Source organism: Rattus norvegicus, chromosome 9, assembly GCF_036323735.1.
Source record: "Rattus norvegicus strain BN/NHsdMcwi chromosome 9, GRCr8, whole genome shotgun sequence".
Classification (NCBI taxonomy): Eukaryota; Metazoa; Chordata; class Mammalia; order Rodentia; family Muridae; genus Rattus; species Rattus norvegicus.
This window is the reverse complement of record NC_086027.1, coordinates 46129096-46143156: the sequence shown is the minus strand read 5'-3', so window position 1 is coordinate 46143156 and position 14061 is coordinate 46129096. Positions and strand designations below refer to the sequence as shown.

Sequence of the window (14061 nt, the reverse complement as noted above, 5' to 3'; positions counted from 1 at the left end):
TGCATCTCAACACTAGGGTCTATATCTGTGAAATGACAGAGGCTCTATTCCCTAGAGGCTGGGAACCCCAGAAATTCAGACACACCCTGCCTGAGGGCTTGGCCACTCAGAGCTTCCAGAAGAACCAGACTTGAATGCTTCAGGCTCCCAGGCCTGCAAGCCTGACTTGTCCGGAGACTGACCTTCACTGTCCACTGCATGGTTGAGCTCCACAATCCAGTTCTTCTTAAAGTGCCAGCCTTGGGGACACTTCACATTCTCCGGGGCTTCCACAGGCTGTCCATTCTGTAAGGATGTTGAGGATGAAGGAGGTCCATATGAGGTGGATGAAACTTCGCTCATTTTCACATACACACCTATTGTTGACCCTCCAGTCACTCTAGACCAGAAAACCTTGCTCCTTCTGCAGCCACCATGGCGCTTTTATGAGAGGTGAATGGCTCTCTCCTTGCTGCACTGGGGGTTGGTTAGACTTGCATGGTTCTACTCAGTGACCTGTAGCTTCCATTAAAATGAAACACAATCCAAAGGCTGGCTCTTATATAGTGGAGCCATCTTTCCTGTGCTCAAGAGCGATGGAGAAGACAATATTTCTGTCATGATAAAATGTGTGTGTGTATATGTGTGTGTGTGTGAGAGAGATTGTGTGTGATTGTGTGTGCATGTGGGAGTTGGGGCTGGTGCACACACGTGTTCATGCATGTGGAAACTGGCTATCATTCTTGTTGCTCAGAAGCCCATCCACCTTAGGTTTTGAGATAGTGTCTTCTACTGGGATCTGGGGCTTGGCCTGCTAAGTTAGGCTGTCTGACCAGCAAGCGATAGGGGCCTACCTGTGTCTGCCTCTGCACTGCTAGGATCATAAGTCTGTACCGCCATGCCTGGCTTTTTATATGGGCACCGTGGACACAACTCAGGGTCAAACTCTAACTCCTGGGTTCAAGTGATCCTTCTGCCTCATCTCCCAGAAGAGTTGCACTGTGAGGCAGGTACCACAGTGCCTGGTTCTTCCTGTCATCCTATTTACAATATCTGCAGATTGCCATCCTCAAGTACAGCCCCTTTATCGGTGCTAGAAGAGGGCATCCAGGGCTAGAATGCTTATCTGGGGTCCCACAGCTTAGGTAGAACAAGGCTCAGACAGAGCTCTAGCTGCTGAGCTACCCCAATTTCTGACTCTTCCCATCTGGTCCTTGCCATTCCCTGTGTACCCTAGGGCAAAATGGAGCTACCTACCACATCCGTGTTGGGGATAGCTGCAGGCACCCAGGCACCTGTGGCGTTGCGACTCTGGTTCTCGTACACCTCTTCCAGAACCTGGCTCTTGTTGATGTCTATGTCCAGAAGGAGTCTGGGAAGCAGTGATACCCCAGGTTCCTAGAGCTGTCTGAACACTCAGGGTTGTCTCTGCTAGCTAAGCACCCCTATGTGACATCCCACCTCCCTTGAGCAAGGCAGAGCCTGGCACACAGACAGGGTATTGGGTAGTGATGTTGGCCCTATGTATTCCCACTCACGGGGACTAGAACAGTGGCTTGGGGCCCACTGATTAGCCCTCGAAGGTGAGACATGGTCAGGGCTTGCACCGTCCTTACCTCCTCTGAGGCTCTATTACCCAGTCGGCCTTCCAATGCCATTCTGGGGGAGCCCTGAAGTCTGTCTTGGGGAGAGCCTTGCGTCCCATGACATCTGAGAAGTTGGGGCAGTAGTATAGCCCTTGCTGTCCCCAGTCGTCTTTGATCTTGGCTTGATTTTCATACTGGGGAAGGAGAGTCCCAGTCAGTGCCCATACCTCCTTCACCAACCTCCTAGCATTGGGGATGTTGACACACTTGATCCCTAACCTTTAGAAATGTAGTAGCCAGGCAAGATGGGGTCATAGCTCTACTGAATCTAGGAGACTGAGACTCAGTAGTCAACACTACCTGACGTTGCTCAACTATCAGAGAAGTAGTGTGATGGCTGGTTAAAGTCTGCATCCTCAATGTGACCTGCCTACTCCCTAGTCAAATGCAGACATGAAAAATCCAGTCCTGCTATACAGTCATCCTTCTGTGCTACCCCAGGTCTTTTCTCGTACAACTCTTTCTATCTACCTCTACATCTATCTTATGCAGGACTGCTTAGATACAACTGTCCCTTGGCAATCTCAGGGAATTAGTTCTAGAATGTCCCTGGGTACCACAAGCTATGCTCTAGTCCCTTACACTTTAAAATGGCCTAGTATCTATGTGTAACATACACTTTAAATCATCTGTATGTGTCATAAGACCTAATCCAACATCATCACTATGTTAGCAGTTGTTCTAGTGTGTAGTTAAGGTCACAGTGACAAGGAAACAGGTATATTCATGCTTGGTATATGTGGTGGTTTGAACATGCTTGTCCCAGGGAATGGCACTATTAGAAGGTATATGGCCTTGTTGGAGTGGGTATGGTCCTGTTAGAATGGGTGTGACCTTGTTGGAGTAGGTGTGTCACTGTGGGCGTGGGCTTTAAGACCCTCATCTTAGCTCCCTGGAAGTCAGTTTTCTGCTAGCAGCCTTCAGATGAAGATGTAGAACTCTCAGTTCCTCCTGCACCATTCCTACCTAGATGCTGCCATGCTCCTGCCTTGATGATAATGGACTGAACCTCTGAACCTGTAAACCAGCTCCAATGAAATGTTGTCCTTTATAAGAGTTGCTCTGGTCATAGTGTCTGTTCACGGCAGTAAAATCCTAAGACAGTAGATATGCAGCCATCACAGACTTAACTGCATTTTAAAGCTATGGCTGGTTCAGTAATATAGATACTGTTGACATAGGGAGCTGACTGTGTTATGATATATTGTCAACACATGCATCTTAAAAACATAACAATGGTTTTAATGCAATACTTTTCTTTTGTAACATAGCACTGGTTGGCCTGTTACTTCTTATGTAGCCCGGGGCAGGCATGAACTCCTGCCTAAGCTTCCCAAGTGAAGCTGAGATTATGTATAGATGTTAACTAACTAAAATCAAAATAACAAACAAACAAACAATACCCCAACACACATACAAAACCCTTATAATTCTATAACTTAAAAAGCCTGTGTTGGGCTGGAGAGATGGCTCAGTGGTTAAGAGCACTGACTTTTCTTCCAGAGGTCCTGAGTTCAATCCCAGCAACCACATGGTGGCTTACAACCATCTGTAATGGGATCTGATGCCTTCTTCTGGTGTGTCTGAAGACAGTGACAGTGTACTTACATATAATAAATAAATAAATAAATAAATCTTTTTAAAAAAGCCTGTGTTGTGGACTCCTGTCTTCCAGACATGACACCACTATTGTTGTCCTGAAATCTGGTCAGCTGTGACTACCTATGGGAAACTAGCAAGATGTGGGCCCCTGTTCTTTTTTTGGGGTTCATGAGCAGCTTACAAGGCTCATGGTCATCTCTCTTCCCTAGTATGTGTGTGTGTGTGTGTGTGTGTGTGTCTGGTTCTTTGCTCTGTCAAGGGTCACCTGTCTGAGGTGGACAGGCATTTGTTCACATCTTCCCAGAAGAGGTTACACAATAGCCAATAGTCTGACACTCAGCCCTTACTTCCTGTTGCTGGCAGAGATACTTTCCTGAGCCAGATTTCACCCAAAGAGCAAAGGTTACCCCTTGCCCTCAGCAGAGCAGTCTGCCCAGCTGTTCCCCCGAATCTCTGATGTGCTGTGAGCAGAAGCCCCATCTCAAGTTCCTTTTACACTTCCTGGGCTCTCCCTACCTCCCATGACCTCCAGACTGGTCTGAAGATCTGGGTAAGGGTGTGCAGGGGTCCTAAGTTCCCTTTGGTGACAAATAGACTCCGTACAATTTGGAGCCCTGATCTGTCCCCGTGCCTTGAAAAAGCTAGGCAGAAGCTCTCAATGAACTTCCACCAGGAACAGTGTGGCCAGGCATCAGAGGGCCACACATTCATTTCTTAGAATATGTGAGCAGGGACACCAGACTAGCACCATCCACAACCGCTGTCATCACTGCCACCTCACAGAATTCTGTCACATTGGGTCCAATATGTTGTCTCTCTACCCTCCTTCCTGAACCACATGTCCCTCTGTCAGGCCTCCTCTTCCCTGCCTTGGGCTCTCTGCCTTGGCTCCTTCGACCCCAACCTCCAACTGCCCTTGGACGTCTGTCCGTCTGCTCACCGTCTCTGCATACACCACCATGGTGCCCTGCTGAAGCAGCTTTAGATTCTTGCTGTGTTTGACGTTGCCAAGCCACATGCAGACCCGGAGGTAGGCTGGGAGTATGTTCTGTCCTTCCCCTTCTGGGTACTGAACCAGAGGCAGATCAATCCCATGGGATGTGTCACTCCCCGGGGAGGAGGGGCATGGGGGAGGAAGAGGGTGAGGGAATGGGCCACATCGACCCCTTCTGACCAAGTCCTGGGAGCAAGGGCCCTCCCATCAAATTGTGTGCTGGAGTCAAAGAGTCTGCAATATTACAGAGCTCTTGGCTGGTTGCCAGTACTGAAAGGTGACTGAGTTCTGCTCTGGTATTCACAGAGGGAAAGGGCAGGCAAAGAAAAAAGATAGGGGTGTGGAAAATAGGCAAGGCTGCCTGGGGAACCGAAGGAAGGTGATGATGGTAGCTTTGGTGATGCTAGCTGCCATCGACTGCCTACTGCTTCATCACCATGCTCTAGTACTTTGCTAAGCACGCCAGTCCTCATATCCCAGTGAGGGTGTCACCAAGCCCATGGGCCCAAGGAACACACTGAGGCCAGGATTCAGTCAGGTACTGGACAAAAGGGGAAAGGGGCTTTGCATGCTGGTAGAAAGGGCAGAGAGCAGGCATATTTGGGATCTGGGAGGGCCCAGAGTGGCTTGTCTGTTGACAGGGTTGATACAGGTGTCTAGGGCAGGCCAGGCAGGCTGGATTTTCTCTGAGAGGGAATAGGAGCTTCTGATCTGAGGAGCCTATACCAAATCTTACACTCACAGAATGTTCTGGAAGTCATCCAGTTGTGGTTCGAAGGAGAGATAATGAGGTATTAGACCAAGTGGTAGGCATGGGAGTGATGAAGGGGGTGGGGGATTTGAGGAGCATTTACCACGGATGTGGGCTGGGCAGCAGCTCACACCCAGAGAGGTGCAGCCCCCTCCCTACCTCTAGGGACTGTATGAGCTCAGTTCTACTTAATGCAGGATGAGGGAGAGAACATGTAGGCCATGTCCTCAGGGGCTTCGGGGGGGGGGGGTCCCCACATGGCTTTCGCGGAATCTCAGGGATTCTCTCTGGTGTATTGGGAGACCACATCTTCCCTGGAAGACACCCCTTCTTTCCCACCTGTAAGAGGAGGTTCTGAATCTTCCCACAGAACTTGCCAGAGCTCATGGGTCCTGCTGTGGAGAACAGGACAGTGTGGGCGGGTATCCGAGCATAGGCCACTCGTTTTTGCCCGGACATCAACCAGATCAGCACATCCGGGAGGCTTTCCTGGGGCTGCCAAGGTGGGAGAACATCAGGACCTGTGTGGCCAGTTCTGGGTCTCACCATCACCATCCAGCCAGTGCAGCCAGTGCCCACCTCAGGGATCACAGTGTTGAGACGGCGCAACCAGTCCTCTGCTGTGCCCACCATGTTCACTGGCTTGGCTTCCTTGGCCCTTTGCTCAAGTTGCTGCAGGAGATAGCTGCGAAGCTTCCATTTATTCTTGTCTAAGTTGTTAGCTCTGGGCTGATCAGTCATACAAGGCAGAGGGCCCCTGAGGCCGGGACAGGTTAGGAGGAAGGTATGTGTACACGGTCCTACTGCAGGCCAATGTTTCCTTTCTAGCCTGAAGCATCTACCGGACCCATGGCTGGCCTGACCTGGGAGAGAGATGCTTAGCTCTCTCCCTAGGAAGCTAGCTTTCTGTAAGCCTGACTTAGACTCTCACGCTGCCCTCTTCCCCCCTTGAAGCCCTGTGGATGCTAGGTTGGTTCCCAAAGACTTCTTGTGGGTAGAAGTTTTCCTCTTCTAGAGAAGAGCCTAACCTAACCATTGGGGGAAGTGGGGGTTTGGGCACGGAGAGGCTTCCCAGTGAACTTGAAACAGCATACTGGATGTAATGAACAAAGGCAAGAGGCGTGGTGCGAGAGGCGTGGCATGGTAATAGTGTGGGCTGTTCTAGGCAACGGAGATCTGTCCATGTGCTACAGACCTCTAGTGTGGGCATGGAGCCACAAAGTCTGTACTGGACTGGAGTTCAGGAATGTTCCACATGGGCCGAAAAAGTAGCCACGTGTGGGTTCAAGCTAAGGGAGATCTGAGAAGTGTTCCTGTGGGGTAAGGGTTCACTGGGCACTCCGTAGAGCCTCCGGTTTCTAGTCCGAGCCTCACCCAGCTCAGCCCAAGCCAACCTCAGCCAGGGTACTCATTCCTACCGGCAGTCCTCCTGCAGATCCTTCAGCAGTTTCTCCCACTGTTGGAGCAGAGCTGGATCCCTGGGGTTCCGTATGGATTTCAGGATGTCCAGGTTGGTTTTCTGCCCATTGAGAGAGAGAGAGGGAAAGAACAGGCCTCAGCCTGGAGCTCTCTGAGATAGGCTGAAAGACTGATAGGCCAGTAATCTGGTGATGTCAGTTCCAGACTGCCCCATGCCCTAGCAAAGCTAGAACACCCTGTCTTCCCGACTTCCCATATCCAACAGAGGAAATGGGGGATGGACATGTGCAGATGCCCACCCGCAAACAGTAGAATGGCATGACGAGGGAGGTGCTATACACATAGGCCTTTTGAGACCTGTGCTCTTTGACAAGAATCTAAAGCTCTTTGTGATGTGGCCCCTCCTAGCCCCTCTGATTTCCGCAGTACTTCTGTGGCCCTAGTTCCTCTCATGGCTTCAAACACTGTGCATCTCTGTGACTTCATACATATTATTAGCTTTGTGCTCCCATCCCCAAAACTGCCTATGAATTTTTCAAAGCCCTACTGCCCTCTTAACCACCTCCTAACTGTGCTCTTTCCCCTCTCCATCCCCATCTCTCTGATCCTAAATCTCTTGGCTCCTGTATTTCCATGGCAACCCTAGTTGCACTGCACAGTAACTGCATCTCTGACCTCTGCAGCCACTGAGGACAAATCTGTTTATCGATCACTGTGACTTCAGTGCCCGATGCTGTATCTGGCATACTTCTGAGTGGTGTGGGGGTCCCAATATCATGCTGTAGACATATGAGGGGTGTGACTGGTTTCCTAGTACCGTGATATACGTTCCTCAGCCTCCCAGCTACCCCAGCTCCCTCCTGCACACTTACCAGGCGATCCCGGGTGACGTGAAGGAGGTTAAGGCAGTTCATCCGGAAGCTGACATCCTCCCAGTTGGAAGTCACAGCTACCACGGGCTTCGTGTTGTACCAGGGCACATAATGGTAGCTAGTCCCTGAGACACAGAGATATAGGATGGAGGGAGGTGGGATATGTGAGGAACCAAACTAGAAGGTCCTAACCACTGTCTCCTAAAGAATTGCTCCTGGGCTACCTTGGTTCTCAAGGATCGGCTAACCATGCCAAGTGGGTACTCAAGCTCAAAGCAAGAGTGGGCACTTGAACATGGCGGGTTCCTACCGGGTATATACTGTGTTCAGTGTGTCATGTGGTTTTCCAAAGCCCCTGGTTTACAGGTAGGGAATCAGGTTGGTGCTGATGTGGGTGCTGGGAACTGGCATAGCAACAAGAGCCACCTTCCCTACAGTAATCTTTTTCTGCAATTCCCTGCTGTGTTGGCCTCAAAGAAACAATCACAAGTGCTCAAAATATTTAAGCAGAAGAAAACCCAGTAGGACAATACCCAAACCTTGAAAAGTTGATGAGCTTCTATGGCATGGGAATACAGCAGAAAGCTGGGCTCTACCCACTGTGGACAGGTTAGCAGGACACCCTATGTTCTGTGAATCCTGAAAGATACATTGAGGTCCTAACCCTGCTGCTTCAATATACCATCTAACATGGAAATAGGATCACTGATGATATGATTAGTTGACGGGAGGCCATTCATTGTGGGGTAGGGTGGGTCCTTCAGCCAATATGACTGAGAGGCAGACAGAAAGATAGTGTCCCTGTGAAGGCCCAGGATCATCAGGAAAAATCAAGGGAACAGAATGACTCATCTGCAAGATGAAGAACTCCAAGGATTGCCCTTAGCACTGTCCTGGAGAACCAACCGTGCCTCCCTCACTTCCAACTTCCACCTCCTTATTATCTTTTTGTTATTATTGTTTTACTTTTGAGATAGGGTTTCTCTATGTAGCCCTGGCTGTCTTGGAACCCACTCTGTAGACCAGGCTGGCCTCAACACAGACAACTGTTGTCTGCCTAATCCTCCTGAGTGTTAGGGTTAAAGGTGTGTGCCACCATAGCCTCCTGTTGTCTTATTTTAAACTTTTAAAATTAACATTCTTCTTTTCGTTACTCAAGCTTGCGTGGTTTGTGTGTGTGAGCGCAGGCCTTCCCATGTGTGTGAGGGTGAAGGTTGGAGGACTACTCTCAGGAGTCAGTTCTCTCTCCTTCCACCAAGCAGGTTCTGGGATTTGATCTCAGATCACCAGGCCTGCACAGTGACCACTTCTGCCCACCGAGCCATCTCTCCACTCCAGAGTCGCCATTTTAAGCCACCCAGTTTCTTGGACAAGGTAATGTCAGACCGAGAATGAAATGCGGATACCCAAAAACCTCTGCTCTCAGGGTCAGGATGAAGAAGAGATGGCCCATCACCCACAAGGGGACAGTGAGGACACCTGCCCATCTCCCCTATGACTCTCGGTGGTGGGGTCAGATAACTCAGCTTAGCATCCTGAGACAAGCTACTACTGAAGTCTGAAGGGTGCCAGACAAGCAGGTTGGATGTGGCTCCTTGGCAGGAGCCAGGTCGCTGGAGTAAGGGACAGACAGATTTCCCTGGAGAATGAAATTTGAGCCAGACCTCAAAGAATTCCCACAACATGGAGAGAAAATTAGCAGTTTAAAAATGACACATGCGTCCCCTAACCCAGCAATTCCGGTTCTGCTGTAAATACTCCACGGGGAGGCGAATACCGCCTTACTAAGAGATGTGAAGAGAAGGCTTGTATAGCAGCTGTGATTGGAATGGGAAAAGGTTGGAAAACGCTAACATGCCCTCCACATTAGAATTATGGTAATCAGCCATCCCTTAGGGCTGTCGAGGGACTGGTTTGAGGACACCCTGTGTTATCAAAATCCACACCCGATAAGTCCCTTATAATAAACACATAGCATTTGCATAGGATCTCCCTTCACGTCCCTATACTCATGATCTGCAGAGTGTTTATTATTACCCCAAGCAGGGCAGATTCTATGCAAATACCTGTTACTCTGCTATGTGACATTCTTTACAGGACAGTGACAAGAACAACAATCTGCACATGTTCAGCATAGATGCGGGTTCATGTGTGAGTACATGTGCACAAATGCACATCTCTGTGTGTGTGTGTGTGTGTGTGTGTGTGTGTGTATGCAATCTCAGTCTGTGCAGAGCACGTATGAGTCTGGTGCTTGTGCACAGCATGGGGAGTTCAGAGGAGAGTGCCAAATATGAGTCCCAAATGTCTTCTTTTATTTTCTGCCTGTTCCTTTGAGGCAAGGGCTGTCCTAAAACCTGGAGCTTGTCTTGTTAATTATTTTATTGTGCTTGTCTGTGTATCACATTTGTGCTGGATTCCTGCGGGGCCTAGAAGAGAGCACCCAGTCCCCAGAAATTGAAGTTATAGATGGTTGTGAGCCACCATATGGGTGCTGGGAACCTAAGCCAAGGTCCTCTGGAAGACAGAGCATCCAATGCTCTTTTTTTTTTTTTTTTTTTTTTTGGTTCTTTTTTTTTTCGGAGCTGGGGACCGAACCCAGGGCCTTGCGCTTCCTAGGTAAGCGCTCTACCACTGAGCTAAATCCCCAGCCCCGCATCCAATGCTCTTAACTACTGAGCCATCTCTCCCGGAAGAGCTCAATTTACTTGGCTAGGTGGCAACCAACCAGGCCCAATGATCCTCCTGTCTCCACTCCAACCTCAGGTTGCAGGCTTCTTATAGGGGAACTATAATACAAATTCCAATCCTCAGGCTGGCACAGCAAGCCCTCCCTTCCGAATGCCAAACCAGCTCTTGTTTTGGTATTTTTCAATTTCTTTGTCTCAGGTAATGTTTCTTATGTATACATTATAATTATACATGGTATACATACATTGTAATACTTGTGTATAAGGGGTTGGGGATTTAGCTCAGTGGTAGAGCGCTTGCCTAGGAAGCGCAAGGCCCTGGGTTCGGTCCCCAGCTCCAAAAAAAAAAAATACTTGTGTATACATTGCTGGTTCATTCTATCTCTCTATCTGTCATCCATCTATCTATCTATCTATCTATCTATCTATCTATCTATCTATCTATCTCTACTCTATCTATCTATCTATCTATCTATCTATCTATCTATCTATCTATCTATCTGGTCTACAGGATCTCTCTACATAGCCCTGGCTGTCCCAGAACGCTCTATGGAGACCAGTCTGGCCTCAAACAATTCACCTGAATTGTTTGCCTCCAACATGTTGGGACCAAAGGCCTGCACTACAACACCTGGTTTGTTTTAGTGTTTTTGATGCCCGGTTAGTTAAATCTGGTTGTCTACATGCTTACACATGGCTGACTATATTCACACAGCAGAATACTAAGTACACGGCAGTGAACATAAGTTTCAGCTATATCCAAGGATATGTTGATCTGCGGCCACATTTTGCAAACTGATGAAGAAGGTAAAGCCTTTCAAAAAATATGTGTAATACATGTTCTTTAATATGGAAGGAAGAGATGGAGGTTAGGAGTACAGTGGCCCTTGGTGGGTACACGCACAGGCCACTAGGGTGTCCATACTGCATCACCTTTGTCATCTGAGTGCTATTGTTTGGTGTGCTTACCCCAGGATTGGTCACTGAACTCTGTGCTTTGTGTGGTTTTTCCAAGAGTATGTTCTTCTTGAATCAGATTTTTACTTTAAAAAACAAATTGAAAAATAGCACTGCCCTGCTCAACAGGATGGTAGAGAAAGCCACCCGCTGTCTTTCTTTCTGTCCTAGGGCTATGGCTGGTGTTGAACTTGTGCTAACTACAAATATTTTTTATTGTTAAGAATACAGTTGGCCATTTGTATCCTGTGCACAGAAAAAAACAGTGAGGACAAAAAGGACAAAGCCAGTGTTTGCAGTGCAGAGTGTGCGGCCGTTGAACATGCCGCTGAGAAGAACAAAGTGGCGGAAGGCGGGCACGGACAGGCCTTTCTGAAAGGATCTAGAAGTTTCCAGATGTAGCCTGGAGAGAGCCAGTATGAAAGATATGGACAAGAGACTTAAAAATAGGGGCATGAATAGGCTTCACAATCAATAAAAAGAGGTCCACAACTTAGGTTCTGAGTACGAGCCCAGGATCCAAGATGCCAACTTTCTTCTGTTCTTCTTAGAGAACTTCCAAATGCAATGAGATGGAAAATAAGTCCATTTCCAGCAATTGGGGAGACAGAGATAACCTATAGACTCAAAATACACATAAGGACTGCAAAAGCAATCTGGCTTCCATGGAAGCTCTGAGGAGCAAAGACAACAGAAAGCAAGAGCCACAGCAGGAAACAAGGCTTGCTGGGAGGAGGTCTTGGAGAAAAGTTCACTCCCCAAGGAAGCAGGGCTCTGAGGATGAAATGTGAGCTCGGCAAACAGCCAAGAAAAAGCAAAAACACCTGAGAAAGACAACTTTGGGAAGCCCCAGAGTGACATTTACTTACTTAGACAATTCACTGAGGCGTAAGAATTTCTCAAGTGACCAAAATGAAATGGAAAGACAGAGTCAAAGGGGGGTAGGGGTGGGCTGTGTGAGGAGGGGCTGCGATTGGGATGGAAAGTGAATAAACAAGTAAATTAATGGGGAAAAGGGGGCCAGGGAGAAAACGTTAACTAGAAGAGAACCAAGGGGAATTGGGAACCCCATTTGTGGCAGCCCCAGAAGAAGGCACAGAAGAGTTCTTTACCTCAGAACATAAAGCTAGTCAGTCAAGGTAAGGATAATGCTGTAAACAGACAGTAAATATCGTGGTTTGTATACATTTGGCCCAGGAAGTGGCACTACTAGAAGGTGTGGCCCTGTTGGAGTAGGTACATCACTGTGGGTGTATGGGCTTTAAGTCCCTCATCCTGGCTGCCTGACAAAAGTTGGACTGGGGTATCACTTCGATAAGCCTCACCATGCTTTCGTTTGGAAGAATGTGGATTTGGGACGCCATGGAATGTCTTAAGTGGGGCTTAATGGGCTATCCTAGTAGGAATATGGAATGTGGAAGACTTTATTACTGAGAGTGATTTGAACTAGGCAGACCCGGCCCAAGAGGTTTTACTAGAAAAGAATTTCAGTATGTGGCTTAGAAACTATTTTTGTGGTATTTTGGTGAAGAATGTGACTGCTTTGCCATTGGCCAAAGAGTCTGCCTGAGGCTAAGGTGAAGAGATTTAGATTAATTGCTTTGAAAAAGGAAGTCTCAAAACAGCCTGGTATAAATTCTGTTGTGTGGTTATTAAAATCCACTCTTACGAAGAGCATTTTAGTGAAAAGGAGCAAGCCGAGAAAGGAAAGATATAAAATATATGGTTTAAGTATTAAAGGGGCTCCGGGAAGCAGAATGGAGCTGAATCCTATGCTCTAGGAGAGTGCAGATTAAGGGAGTGGGACTTTGGGGCAAGACCCTATCCAGCTAAATTTAGATCCAGGCACGGTGGTACACACCGCCATGAAGATAAAGCCAAGCAGATCTCTGAGTTCAAGGTCATCCTGGGACAGAACAAGTTTTAGGTGAAGAAAAAACTTAAATCCAGGGATTTGGCACACACCTTTAATCCCAAAAGACAGGCATACAGATCTCTGAGTTCAAGGTTAGTCTACAGAGCCAAGGCAGCCAGCTTAGGCCGTGAAGGAATTGGAAAGGAGGAAGCTAATGATAATGTAATAGAACAAGGGGGCCATGTTCCAGCTCCTACAAACAGCAGAGCACAGCAGCTTCACCCATGTGGCTCTGACTTTAGAGTCCAGAATAAAATCGACTACTGGCACAATCGATGCTGGTTAGCTGGAGCTAAGAAATTAGTGGTGATTAAAAAGAGACCAGCATCAGTGAGGTGTAATCTGGGAAGCGTTTTCTGAGAGCACAAAGAAGTTGTGTTCCAGAGATAGCCAAGGTTGTACCTCCTGCTGCAGCTGTACTTGGTAATGTGTAAGAGTCACCCAGGTGGTACAGGTTTTGAAGGCATGAAGGGGCCATGAAGAGCAGCTGAGGCTGGGCACTGTGAGAGGCCATAGAAGGCCATTGGTGAAAGTGCAGCCTCAGCTGCAATTGATGGCTTAGGACTGAAGGAGTCAGGCAAAGGATGTGAGGCTTGGCACCATGAAGAGAGCCTATGAGAGGCTACTGGTGAAGCCTAGTTGCAGCGGAAGACTCCAGTGTATTGGAGATGCCAGTACCATGGGATGATCACCATGAACAGCAGCAGCAGTGGAGTGGATCACCCTGAGCTTAGAGTGCTACAGAGGGCAGAGCTGGAGAAGTGACACCAACCCTATGAAGGAGCCCAGAAGATCATGTGTGGATCCCAAACATTGAAGCAAGAAGCTTTAACATTGAAGTTGCCTTGGAGACCCCAAGATTTTCGAGTTGCCATAGCCATAGGATATCTCCTGAGGAACACTGCTAACAGGGAGTGGAACCAGCCCAGAAAAAGAAGTTTGTTGCAGTCAACAAACATGAAAAAGGAGGTGGAGATCTGAAGACAGCTTTGACATCAGACATGGAGATGCAGAGTTTGGAGTTTGCCCTCCTGGTTTTCTGTCTTGATTTGGGGAATTACAGTTAAGTGATTGGATGGATCTTAGAAGAGAATTTGAACTTTGGACTTTTAACATTGTTGAGACTGCTATAGACTATGGGGACTCTGGAAACTAGACTAAATATATATTTTTATTATGCTATGGCTAGATATGGACTCTCATGTTTATACAAGCCTATGGGGGCTGGGGAGTGAA

At 48.0% G+C, this 14061-nt stretch overlaps 1 protein-coding gene across 8 annotated transcripts in view; it reads right to left on the bottom strand.

The window, feature by feature from the left end:
• The window catches only part of Fer1l5 (fer-1-like family member 5), a 54686-nt gene that overhangs the window by 13327 nt on the left and 27298 nt on the right, over window positions 1–14061 (bottom strand). For all 8 annotated transcript variants that reach the window (XR_005489102.2, XM_039084527.2, XM_017596789.3 and 5 more), the window contains 8 exons: window positions 7264–7388; window positions 6391–6491; window positions 5552–5729; window positions 5312–5467; window positions 4168–4296; window positions 1596–1759; window positions 1237–1351; window positions 183–285 (listed from right to left, as the gene is read on the bottom strand). Coding sequence is in view for 7 of the 8 variants with exons in the window: in XM_039084527.2 (XP_038940455.1) it covers window positions 183–285; window positions 1237–1351; window positions 1596–1759; window positions 4168–4296; window positions 5312–5467; window positions 5552–5729; window positions 6391–6491; window positions 7264–7388 (1071 nt within the window). In the remaining variant the exon portion in view is untranslated. The remainder of the gene's footprint in view (window positions 1–182; window positions 286–1236; window positions 1352–1595; window positions 1760–4167; window positions 4297–5311; window positions 5468–5551; window positions 5730–6390; window positions 6492–7263; window positions 7389–14061) is intronic.